The 13,611-nt window shown below is 40.7% G+C and overlaps 1 protein-coding gene across 1 annotated transcript in view; it reads right to left on the bottom strand.

The window, feature by feature from the left end:
• LOC139442975 (fibropellin-1-like) overlaps positions 1-13,611 on the bottom strand; it is a 44,277-nt gene that overhangs the window by 18,434 nt on the left and 12,232 nt on the right. Inside the window, exons 3-4 of the mRNA XM_071223900.1 lie at positions 7,206-7,270; positions 978-1,157 (exon numbers count right to left, since the gene is read on the bottom strand). Of these exons, the coding sequence (XP_071080001.1) occupies positions 978-1,157; positions 7,206-7,270 (245 nt within the window). The remainder of the gene's footprint in view (positions 1-977; positions 1,158-7,205; positions 7,271-13,611) is intronic.

Below are 13,611 nucleotides of genomic sequence, written 5' to 3'. Positions count from 1 at the left end.
AAGGACCTTTGACTTTGTTCCGCCTTGGGTATTTACTTTGTGTCAGTCAATCTTTGGATACACTTACTCCTGATGACTCGTTTCCTATCAACCCTGGGAGGGTGCCACACTCTTGCGTTTAAAGTACCTGATTGTCCAACACAATGGCTGCTCTTGCTTCACACCATGCGTGTTTGTTCTCTAGACTTGCCCCACCATAAACAAATTAAGTTACAAGCAAACATTAACAGGCTTTTGGCAAAGTGTAACCCAGAGACTGACAGTAGGTCATACTTTACCTGTTGTACCCGATACTCTGGAATGTCCTTCAAATATCATGACCAGGCTCCAGTTGAGGTGAGGTGAGGTGAAATTGGGGTTAACGTCGCGTCTAAGATTATTGCACTTATAAAGCGACGTTCATGCACGTGTGTGTGTGTGGCTGCCTGTACTAGTCCGGACTGATGCCGATTTATAGTGCTAGCCCACTGAGATACCATGCCGCAGTTTAACATGAATATCACACTTAGACCCTTAATGCCGAGCGCCAGACAGGGTAACAATAAGTACCATCTTTTAGCGTCTTTTGGTAAGACGCGGCCGGGGATCGAACCACGGACCTTCCGCTCTCCGGGCGGACGCTCTACCACTAGACCACGGAGGCGGTCGGCTCCATTTGATCAAATCTAAACACGATACGTTGGGCTTCTGTTCAAGCTTAAGGGATCATTTTTTATAGTAACAGAGATTCCTAAGGGACCCAAATTTAATATTCTGGGGGAGAGGAAGAGTGTCTGGGATATTTTATTAGACACAGGATATTTTTGGGATTACTTCTTTAAAATATACAGAACGAGCCGAGATAGTTTCATACAATATTTTCAGGACATCTAGGATGTTCACCGAACACATTATTTTGGACTTCACAAATTCAACCCAGAATAACAAGTAACGGTTTCTAATTTCTCAGTGGAGCTAGCTTCGCCTAAAAGACCTACTTGGACTCTAACGACGGCATCGTTAACGACGCCCCTCCTTCCTTTCTCCACCCACGTTGTCTGCGGTCTGTGGGAGGTCCAGTCTGCTGTCTGACCTGGGAGCTGGACAATGTGTTGAGCCACTGGCCATGGAAGGTCGGTGCCCGTCTTGTACTCTAGTCTCAGTATGAGTTCCATTGGCTGATAGAAACAAAGATATGATCATCAAAATTCTCTAAACCTGTATTTTGTAAGACACAGACTAATGTGAACATGGCATGACGTTTTATAGGAACAGTCAGGAGTGAGTGATTTTGGTGGAGTCTATGAGGTTACAGTTAGGAGGCAACCAATCAATATTCGGGTGGGGTGTGGGTGTGGATGTGGGTGTGGGTGTGGGTGTGGGTGTAGGTGTGGGTGTGGGTGTTTGTGGGTGTGGGTGTGGTTGTGGTTGTGGTTGCGGGTGTGGGTGTGGGTGTGTCCGTTGCTTGGATTTCTGTTGGTCAGAATACATCTTCGGCCACTGCTTCAGGACATTGTCCACGTCATCCAACATTTCCAGTAAACACGAATTTTGTTTTGTATAACAAGAGGTCAAACTATTTCCGGCACTCTCTGAAATGAATTACCCCCTCACCTTCCCGAATATGAAATGATCCTGTTATCGGTTTCTACTGACGTCTGAATTATTTATAACACTGGTCCGTGAGGAAGGAACAACGCCGTCACATCACCTAGGATTGCCATCCGATGTTGATATTAGGGGACACTTAAGCACATGGTATGGATCCATATTCTGCCCCACCATCCTCACTTTGGCGCGCATACGGATATGTAAGTTATCATTCCTCTATGAACCATGACCCTCACGCCTGGGAATTTATCGAAAACAAATAAATTGTCCCCGACCATTCTTGAAAAAACAAATATGCTTCAGACTGTTAAAAAAAAAAATACTTGCCACTAAATTGACATTGTTGCAAGGTACAAATAAATTGTCCCCGACCATTCTTGAAAAAACAAATATGCTTCAGACTGTTCAAAAAAAAAATACTTGCCACTAAATTGACATTGTTGCAAGGTACAAATAAATTGTCCCCGACAATTCTTGAAAAAACAAATATGCTTCAGACTGTTCAAAAAATAAATTACTTGCCACAAAAATGACATTGTTGCAAGGTATTTTTCTGAAAAGAAATTCAGGCTCATAGTTTTAAATGAAAAAAAAAACAACCCCAAAAATATCTGGTTGTGTAGCTGTAGCTGAAAAATCTCCCAGGCCCACTGGGTATGGTGCTGAAGAAGATAGAAACATGTTCAGGGCGAATCTTGGATTCGACCCCACGATCATACGTTTATGGCACGACTAAGGGCGCCTCTAAGGGAGATAACTCTGTACTGCGAATTAGAGTGCCTCAGACGACTGACCCATCTCTCTTCGTAGGTATACGCTACAGTTGGAAACCGCTCATGTCAACTCCATTTGTAATTGAGTTGTGAAAGGTACACCATGCTCGTCAAAACAAGCTGCTGGCGACACCGTCTTAATTGAAACCCTATAACAATTGAAGGTGGGAGTTGACAGTCCGTGCTTTTAACTATCATTCCAATGTCGACATAGCAATGGTTCCAAACAATTGTCTCGTGCATTTGTTTAAACGTCACAAACACATGGCCGATATACTGACCACGGGCCGGCTGGCTGAATCTGGCCACTTCTCGTGGAATGGCGAAATGTGGCCACAACTCAACAAACATGCGTATGTCTAGAACGACAGAGATGGAGACATCTTGAGGAGTATTAATAGAGACGAGTGTTTGGTTACACATTCCTCACCAAGAACCATGATCATAGTGAGATGTGAATTTGAGGGTAGAATTTGTGGTATGAAAATTCTTTGGGGCGGTGTAATCAAGGGTGATTTCTGAACATTTAAAAAAATATTTTTTGTTATTCATCTCAGCGCAGGTACAGCATTTATATATACATGTCATGTCAATATAATTGTGGTACATTTTTAAAAAAATGTACATCTTTCCATACAATAAATTCTTGCCTGTAAAGTCCAAGTACTGTATCATTGTATCACTGTTCAGTTTTTAAACAAAGTGTGGAAGGAAGACCAAAAACTAAAAAAGTTTGCATAGTTACAATTTGTGAATGACATTACCTTTGTAGCATTGTAATAACTTTTTATCTCATGCTGTATGTGTTCAAAATATGGCCTTAATCCTTTCCTACATTGTCTGTATATTACTTGTTTTGTTATTAAAAGTACAATATTCAATGGGTTGTTGTGTTTGCCTTTAAATCCAAACAAAACATTTTCTCTGTTTAAATCAATGGTTCCTTCCACAACAGATTTTAACCAGATATACAGTTTCTCCCAAATATTTCTTACATGTTCACATGGACTTCTGAACATTGTTTTACGCCATCTGGGGAAGGTGACACCCTAAATCAGTCAGTTCACATATGTGAACTTGTGTTCGCTTGTGTTCACACATGATAACTTGTGTTCGCTTGTGTTCACACATGATAACATGTGTCCCCCTGTGGTCACTCATGTGGTACTTTTCACCCTCTGGTCACCGTTCAGTAACGTGATTAAGTGAGTAAGGTTTGAAGCTGCTTTTCTCAAATTTAATACACCAGCTTCTTCACGATGGGAGCGCGTGTAATGGGCTTCACAGAATGTACCGATGTAGAGAATCGAACACTGGCTTTCGGCTGATGAGCGAAGCTTTAACCACAAGGTCATCCCACCACGCTCTCGATAAGGACAAAACAAGAACATTACTTGGAAGGAAACTATATACGACTAAGCACAAAGATGCACATTTTCTTTCCCGTTCGCGTCATTTTGCACCCCACATCGCGTAATCGTAAAGACTCTGACAAACCCAAAACACTCCTCTGAATACGGTTTTGTGTGAAAATTATACAAAGCAAGGCTACAACGTTTGACTGCAATGTCAGTCCAAGCTATTACTGCTATAGTCCTGGCGGAAAATAGAATGTAGCCTGGGACATCTGTGTGACTGCCTAACACTTGAACCACCTGACTATTCCACCGTTCATTATTAATGGTGTAGTGAGTACGAATTTTAAGGCAATAAAAGGCATACTAATGATGGAGTGAGTTCGTGATTGGTTGAGTACGCATGATGTCACGTCACTTTTAATAATTATTTCGACACTATCACGACCATAGGACATCATAAATATGATTTACACATTGTACACATGTGAAGAATCGAACTCGGGCATCCGGCGTGACGGTCAACGCTTCTCCCACAAGGCTAACCCACCGCCCTAACCCTTAAAGTAAATACATATTCTTATAAGTATATATTTTAATACAATGGAACCCGGACCTTCGGCGCGACGAGCAAACGCTTTAACCACAAAGCCACGCCACTGCCCTTAATAATGTAGGAAAATACAGTGACAAGCGTCCACAGGTCTCGAGAGACGACGAACCTACTGTTCATGAAGTCACAGCAAGATCTCACGGCATGTCACCTACCGAGGTGAGCGTTCCGAGCTGTGGCCGGCTCGTGTTTGTTCTACCTGCCCCGTCAAGGTGTGTAGGTTGGTGGTCTGGGGTCGGGAGGACTAAACACTGCGTCTCCGTGACGGGGACGAAGGTTGGGGGATCGTAAATTGCGTCCATTGACCTTAAGAATAACCGGAGCTGGTTTTAGAGATAATGAGAGTCTTACAGAAGCTTTTCTGTAGGATGAACAGTGTTTACGAGGCTTTGACTCCTAGGAAATGTAATTTGTCGATCATTGAAGTAAATGGCGCTTGAAAAGATTCTTCACGAATGATGTTAACAAATATTTGTTTATTTTTAAATGGAACTAAACGACGAAATATGACACGGATCTGTTATAGTTTAATAGTGAATATTTAAAAATATATATTGGATTGAACGATGTTTTCATAAGAATAAGAATTACACTAATCATAACGACACCACATGTGAAAAAAGTGTTTCTTTTCTAATATTTGACTCAAATTGAGTACAAACGTGTTGTGCTTTACTTTATATCGATCTCTGGATATTAAAAAATATTTGTTTGAAAGTTGTCAGATATGTTCATTAGAATAAAATAGAAACAAATCAGGTTCGTTAAAAAACATGAATGATAAATTTCACGACGCTATTTCAGTTTTTGCTGTAAGTTTTGGTTCTCTGAACTTCAGACAACGTATTTCCATTACGTATAGCGGAGATTTCTTAGACACAAATTTCAGAAGAAGATTTTAAAATAATTTCTTTGTCGTAGTGTTATACAATCTTAACGTAATTTGAATCTCTTTTGTGATATATCCAAACACATACGATTAAAAAATATTTAAAAATCTGCATGAACGGTTTGGGAAAACTAATATTTAGCTTACCCTGGGATCCTGATTTTGCTACTGAAACATCTCAAACTAGCCTCAAGCTGTTGAAATAATTCAGGCTGTGACTAATTGAAAAATAGATTAGTGAGAAAGGTCAAGTTCCGTCTCGCTGCTCCGTAAAACCAAGAATAAACTTTCTGTTTGGGGTTGTCTTAGCAGTGTGGATATTGGCTGTCCTCGTTTGGCTGTCCCCGATATTGGCTGTAGGTGACAAATGTACCAGCAGCCCCTGTGATGAGACAACTATGAGTGACGAGGTTAATGCTGCTGTTGGCAAGGAACTGAGTTTGGAGACAGTAAAGGCGCGACGGGTGGCTCAGATGGCTATGTGTTCTTGCGCACTATATACATGTGAGTTCATGATTCAAGTCAGGGATACCAAAGGTATTCAAGGATTTGCTCATTTTATGTTTCTTATGCTCATGGTGAGATCACGTTGGCCCAGAGGTCTAATAAATCTTAGTTACCAGGTGCTTGTGGGTTCGAATCCCAGGTTTAGTGTGAAAATGATCTTCTGTCTGTCCATACAGTCGGTGATCAAGTAGTCGAAGGCACTGGAATGTACTTTGCAGAGTTACGTCCCTTACATAAGTCAGGATCCACTTATCATAGCTCGAATATTGTTTAAACCTGGTTATGATCCCAATCCGATTATTATGAAATGTTTGACTGTGGCCACCTCTATGGGAGCTCGCGTAGAGGCTACTTAATTCTCAGTACGAGCGAGTAAAACATTCCACCGAGCATATGTGATCTCTGTGTTTTTGTAAACGAAGATCGAGGAGTTCCCAATGCAAAAAACAATAATGCAACATTATCATATTGTAGTTAATATTTGATACATCGTTTCTGAACACAACAGCATCTGTACCCACAAGAGTGTACTATGCAGGGAAGTATTGTGTTCTGTGTCGGGTTTCTTTGCTAAGATCTTTGTTTCTCTAAATCGAGGCGGTATAGACATGAAACCGAATTGGCATCAAAAATCCAAGCATTCTTTATTTGGGTGGTCAGATTTCGTTCAGTGTTCACTTTCTATAGTTCTATGGGGGTGTAGCCAGATGAAGAGTGAGGCATCGTATAGTAAAAGATCTGAGTTTATGAGGCTGATTATGATCCCTGTTTCAGCAACACCATCAGCATTATCTATGACACGCTTCACCTGGGGGTTCCCAAACGTTAATCTTAAGTGCCTTGACATAACAGAAAAATATTTAAGGCGGGGTTAAACCCCAACCCATTCACTCATTCATAATCATACCCTGCTGGACAAAATAACTAAGGGATCATGAATATTTTGGGGGATTTTTTTGTAGTAAAGACTGAGCACACAATTCCATAAAATATATCCGCAAAATATTCATGACCCATTACTTGTTTTATTCAGTATATGTACATGTACAATACCAATCTGAACATGCAGATGAATGAGGCGTATTTACTGTCCCTTGGGAAACGTGCTTCCGATGGAATAACATCGTGGATTAAAAGGGACATTATATATCTATGTCCCCAAGTAGTATGCTTTGTTCCTGGTTCTTCTAACCTATTACCATGCTTGAGGGTGTATAAACAAAGACGTATTTGTAAGAATAATTATTTACTTTAAGGACTAGGGCGGTGGGTTGGCCTAATGGTCAAAGCGGTGGCCCGTCATGCCATAGGCCCGAGTTCGATTCCTCACATGTGTATCATGTGTAAAACACATTGCTGATGTCCCTCGGTCGTGACAGTTTCGGAATATTGGTAAAAGCGGCGTACACCTATTCTCAGTCACATTCACTTGGTGGGCTACCTGCCACCAACATATATTTCATTATGTAATTACATACCCTCACTGGTCCCTTGATGTTGTATTCCCTGCTTGAGACCTTCTCCTTCAGGGTATCCTTATCACCTGAAATACAGAAAGATAATAATCTGAACAATATGAACCTTTGTTTAAGATGAGGAATTTCTGGATTTTCATATTATCAGAGGAAAGAACAACCCATACATGATGACAACCATTACTGACGAAATGGTGAACCTGTGTTTGTATGTTGTTATCACGCTGCATGCAGTCATTTTCCAGTCTGGCTCAGGCGAACCAGTGATTGATATTATGAGCAACGTCCCACATCGTCGGGGTATGAGCAATCGAGCCTGACCGCCCGATCATTTTAGTCACCTCTCACACACATCATGGATTCCCGGGCGCCTGTTCTAACCGCCCCGTGATGATCCGGGTTAGAATTGGTCTTCTGCAACCCATGCTTGCCACAAAAGGCGACTAACGGGATCGGGTGGTCAGGCTCGCTGACTTGGTTGATGCATGTCATCGTGCCCCAATTGCGTGGATCGATGCTCATGATGTCAATCACTGTATTGTCTGTTCCGGACTCGATTATTTACAGACCGCCATCAAATAGCTTGAATATTGCTGAGTGCGGCGTTAAACAACAACCAACCAAACTGTTCTAACATGCAAACACCACGGCGGACGGACGCAGAGACACGATAATTTTAAAACAAAACATGATTCTTATTACATATGAATGAGTGTGAAAATGTTGATAACGCTGTCCTCAGAAATACTTAAACTGTATCACAGCTGTCTGTAAGTAAATGGAATTCATCGCACAAAGTGAGCTCCCTTTGATGTGTCGGGATCCGCTGATGGTAATTCGAAACTGATTCGCAGTGATTGTGATCCTTGTTTTGTCCACACCATACCCGTGTTCATGGACTTCATCAGAACAAATCAGTGGTTGACTGCATGAGCACTGAGCAACACCGTCAGGGTACCACCTTCCACCACACCACACCCCACCCCTCTAGTGACACCCCTCGCAACTCCTCCCCTCTCCCCAAGAATATCAAGCCCTTGTCCCTAAGCTGTCGTGAGACGAGTAATGCAGTGAGTTGGTTAAACACAGCTTCATTCGTATTTCTTTTATACCACGGCGTGTCGGTTTATATGGGAGCAAAGCCCAAATCAAGGGACTCAATTTGTAAAATGTTACTTTGTTGAAATGCGCGAACACAGGTATTGCTTTACTTCACGAGAATCATTATCTTCAAGGGCAACTTTTTTCATCTGAATCCTAGATTTGTAGTTTTCATGAAATCATACAAGAGAGAAGAATGTTTAAACACAAGTTAAAGAAAGGCACCTAGTCACTTTAACAAACCAGACGTTAATATTTGTCGAAGGGTTATTAATATGACGTGTTATTATTTGCTCATATTTGAACGAAAAACATGCATGAGTCGTCTAACAAAGACACATGTAAACAATACATCGGTCTAGAATGGCAAAATCACTGGAATTTCTATTAATTCGTCGCGTCCATTGTTTGGGATCCAAACAATCCAAAATATTTCAATAATGTTTATCTATAATTTGACATAGAAACGCACACTCCTCCAGGATCCTTCGTTCATTTCCGGAAAAGACAAAACAGTTGCTACTGCAGTGTGGGAAAATGTGACATTATCTCTGTGTAATTATATGCAAATTGTTTTCTACATTGTTAAGTTAGCAGACAAAACAAAGTGATGTTTGATTCAAACTTGCCTGGACTGCCAATGGCCTCCTTTAAATCTGGTCAAGACACGTATTTGAAGAATAACATAACTAAGAAAATAAAAAAATTAAGAAAATAAAAATAAAAATTCCACGTTATTTCTGTGATCGAGTATCGTTTATCAATACCCCCAAATATAATTATTTGTAGCATACATGTTAACTGCAACATGCAATCACGCCACAAATCACGTCATTATACCAAAGTATTACAGATGCCATTTGTACTACTTTAAACTATGTTTCAAGTTATTTCCAACTTCAAGGCGTCGCCCCTATGTTTTTTGGGTATAGAGATTTGTATGGGGACTGGCCGAGGTCTGTCCGCCTGCACGGAAACACAAACTCGGGCCGAGCCCATAAACACATTGAGAAGGATTGGTTAGAAGGCTAGGTGTATTTAGAGGCGGACAAAGTAAATTAACTCTGGTGCTTTAGTTGTTTGGTGGTAAACCTGTCACAATTGCGACACCGCTAGAAGTGGTAGCCCTTGAAGAAAGGGGGATACGTGCACTGACAAACCACGGTCTTGGTTGATATACTTTCAGCTAAAAGAACTCCTTTAACAATTGATCATGTAACGGAGAGCGTTTTCGATGCGATAAACCAGTCCGATAAACTTGGCATCACGATCCAATAATTATGCAAACGGATTCACGTAGAAGCAGAAACTCCGTTAATAAGCCAAATACATCGATGTAATATCTGTTGCCTCAATAAACTATCAAAATACGTTCACATGAGGGTGTTCCGATGTTTTGGTGTTTTTGTAAACAAACACGGCGGCAAATTATTTGGCACTATATCATTATGGGGCAGTTTTCTATCTCCATTGTTATATTCATACGCAGTTTGTAAAGTAACTCCAAGTGAGAGAAAACGTCTAAACATATTTTAAGAATCCCATTATTTGAAAAAGAGATTATTACCGTCGTGTATTTCCGTATGGCCGTATGTTAGGAATAATACATAAATTATTTTTGCTCGCAAAGGCTCGTACAATACATTTGTTATTCTAGTAAACTTTGTCGGTTACAACAGAACATTCGGCAACTACGAAGTCTATGTTTAAACTGTTTATTTGTAACGCGCGATGTTGGCCTGAGGTAATTTTAAAAATTTTCTTTGCATTCTGGTTGATATTTGTAATCCTGAGTGTAGATGAATGTTATGTGTCGCTATAGACAACACTATTCCACCTATATCAATGGCTGTATATGCGAGTTTGAACCAGTAAAACCAGTGGTTGAAGGCATGAACAGCTTTCCCAACCGTTTGTGTATGCTACATGATCAGACGGGTATCTTATTGCAGCCATCCGTTCCACAGTATAGTTGTACAATACACCAAGTGTGATGTGGACCATGCTGTTCCCGCATACAGTTATGAACGTGTCCATAACGTTTTGTTAAATAAACTGCCAGGGGAAAGAAAATTAACACCATAAAATAAGGGGGCGGTCGGGTAGCCTAGGGTTTAAAGCGTTCGCTCGTCACGCCGAAGACCCGGGTTCGATTCCCGAAATGGGAACAATGAATGAAGCCCATTTCTGGTGTCCCGCGCCGTGATATTGCTGGATTATTGCTAAACGCGGCGGAAACTAAACTCACTCACTCACACACTTGGATTTGACCGAAACATTACAAATCTTATCAAAACGTTACTAGACTGAAAACGGTTGCCGAAACACTGCAAACTTAAGGTCCATAACACAGCCATGATCCCAGTATCAAATACATCACCCCCGAATACTGGGAACTATTTCGTGCTCGTTTCCTTTTTAGCCACCATCAAACATGGCTGTATACTTTATTTTGCCCGGCAGTTTAAATGTTTGAGAATAACATACCCCTCGGATATCGGAAACTTGGCAAATACATACTATTAGTAACTTTTAATACATTCGTAAATACGAAAACGAAGGGTTTGAATGATCCGCCTGTTTTTTGTTTGATGAATAATTCAACAGAGGACATGATCCACAATGCTTAAATCATGTTTTTATCCAAAGGAAATGTTTGTGATTGGGAAAGGTGCTCCTTGCGCTGTTTATCCGGCGTGCAAGCCTACAGAAAAATCCTGAACAAATAGTGTGTATGGTACGGGGCACTGCCCCGGGAGCGCCACGTTAAGTGTTAAAAACATGCACACGCATTTACCTAAGAGCGATCAAGTTAAGATTACACAGCACCTGGAGGAACTCGGGAGATGCAGTAGTTGAGCATCATGGGGGATTCAGGAAAGACAATGTATCAGTAGTTATGTCAAACATGGTACTCAGAAACCATCGTTATTACATCGCAGCAATACATTGTCAACACATATGCCTGGCCCTATGTATGGGACGGTGGCGACCTCGCTAAGCATTTAACATGTTAATGCCACTTATTAACGATGCATTTGAAAAACAGCAAATGTCAAATATTATCAATACGAGTAACGGAAACATGAGGACAATGTTTGTCAATCTTTTTAATATTAGTTTGGACAGTACCATTTACAAAGGAGGGAGTGAATACTTGAGGCTTTTTTATGGATAGCAATTTCTTTTAAAACACGTTTCAGAGCTACTGCTTGCTCCGTCATCAGGTGAATACCTAGGAAGCACACAGAGCACTATATATCTAAAAATCATGATGTTTACACAACACAAAGTTGGAGAGAGTACCAAACCTGTTACTGTTACTGTTACAGTCGGACAGAGGGACACTGACAGCGCTGCGTGATTGCCTACATACTTCACAACCATATCGAGATATTGCAAGTACGTGTAAATGGAGTCAGCTTACACCTAAACCGTAATTAAACCATGATTCTTCTGTGGCACCCACAGAGACGCTATACAGAGTATATGAGACGCATAATGTTATTGTTAACATAATCCAGGACAATTTGACATCTGCCGAAACTGACTCTATATCGCGTAAAAGACAAAAGTGTGAAAAAGTATGTGAACGGATCACTGAAGATCAGTGATGGTACCAGGCGTAAGCGTGGGGTGTCTTTGTTTGAGACTATATATATTTTTGTCAGCTACATCTGCAAAACCAGATATTTTCGAAGAGTCTAAATATTTTTCCAACAAATAACACAATGCAACAATGTATTTTTTGAGGCAGACAGTCTGAATGAAGCATAATTATTTTTTTCAAGCATTTTCTGGGTCAATAATTTCTTTGGATAAAATCACGAAAAGGACTCATATCCTACTTCGTCCTTTCTCAATGGTTCTTATTGCCACCGATGTATTTTCCTCATTCAAATGGTTAAGATCATTAGTATTCTATGTCAGCTTTGACGTGCAGTATTGACTGACAATCGTTGTATTTGTGTTTACTGAACATGGGATACCCCTCCATGCGGATTGATATATAAACACAGCAAATGTGTAATAAACTGTTCATAATCTATAAGCTAACAACGCTTCTGAATGGAACTCATTGAAAGGGAGACTGTAGGCTGCGGGTCTCTTCTGATAGCGTTTATGTAGGAAATGTGCAGTCGCATGGTGCATTTTCTGTCCTAATCCATGGATTATCTAACAAAGAGAAAGGAGCTTGGAGATTAGGATTAAAAGACACGCAAACCATGTCCCCCAGACACTGTAGTACGTGAGTGGGGTCAGCGAGGAGCGTTCAGGTCAGAAATCAACATGCGGTCAATGTCAAGGACGCATTCTTTAAATGAAGTTGATCAACTGAACGCCATTTCAGCAAGTTTCCTGTGATTTATCTGAAAGCATTTAACAACTTTTAAAGGTGTGAGCTATGTTATAAACTGGCGTAAATAAACATTAAAGTTAAAACATTCAATGAAGACCTTTGATGACATATTCTCGATAATAGTTTCTTTGAACTGTACCTGCGAGGTTGTCCACACAAAGTATACGATCTGTACTTTCGGTGTAATTTAATACTGGTCTTTTATATGAAGATTGCAAGGTAACATTAATTCTTATTTCATAGATTGCATAACGAGAATCCATTTTCACATGGTGTGCTATGCTTAGAATGTAGAAGATAGAAGAACTGTGTCCTACCAACTGAACCATCTACTGTACGTGACATTAACAGAAACACATTAACCTTATTCCTCAAATTCCATGTTTGTCCTTGTCAGAGAGCCAAGTGTGAATTTTCGTGCACCCAACGAAATCTAAAGACTGGGCGAGAGTCGACTTGAAAATGTAGCATCTGCCTCCTATATGATGCAGGGAAATTACGGAACCTGTCTGAAATGTGTTGGCCCGTCGGTGTGACTCCTCAAACCAACAAACAAGGCTCTACAGCATGGCCAGAAGCAGGCCTGGTACGTCATGGGACCATTCTGACCCGGTGGTGACTCCGCTCGAACAGAGCGTTGGGATCAGGCAGGGTGTGTGCTCTGACCAGATCTTTTACATGTTAATGAATATCGTTGACAAAGATGCCCCATAGATTAACTCTAAGTAGTTTCTAGGGAACAAAGGTATGACGATTGTAGCATAACCGTTTGACACACGTTGACATATGTCCTTAAGACGTTTCATTCGTTAGACAAGACACCGATGAAACTATAAATGTATCCACAACACAAAGCTCGAGACCAATGAAATATGATTTTGGGATATTTTGTTGTTGTAGATTCTTCTTGCAACTACCTCTATTTAAAGACAAGTCATTTGCAGTTTG

The sequence above is a fragment of the Haliotis cracherodii genome, unplaced genomic scaffold (assembly GCF_022045235.1).
Source record: "Haliotis cracherodii isolate W230 unplaced genomic scaffold, xgHalCrac1.p SCAF_5, whole genome shotgun sequence".
Lineage (NCBI taxonomy): Eukaryota > Metazoa > Mollusca > Gastropoda > Lepetellida > Haliotidae > Haliotis > Haliotis cracherodii.
This window is presented reverse-complemented; position numbering and strand designations above follow the sequence as displayed.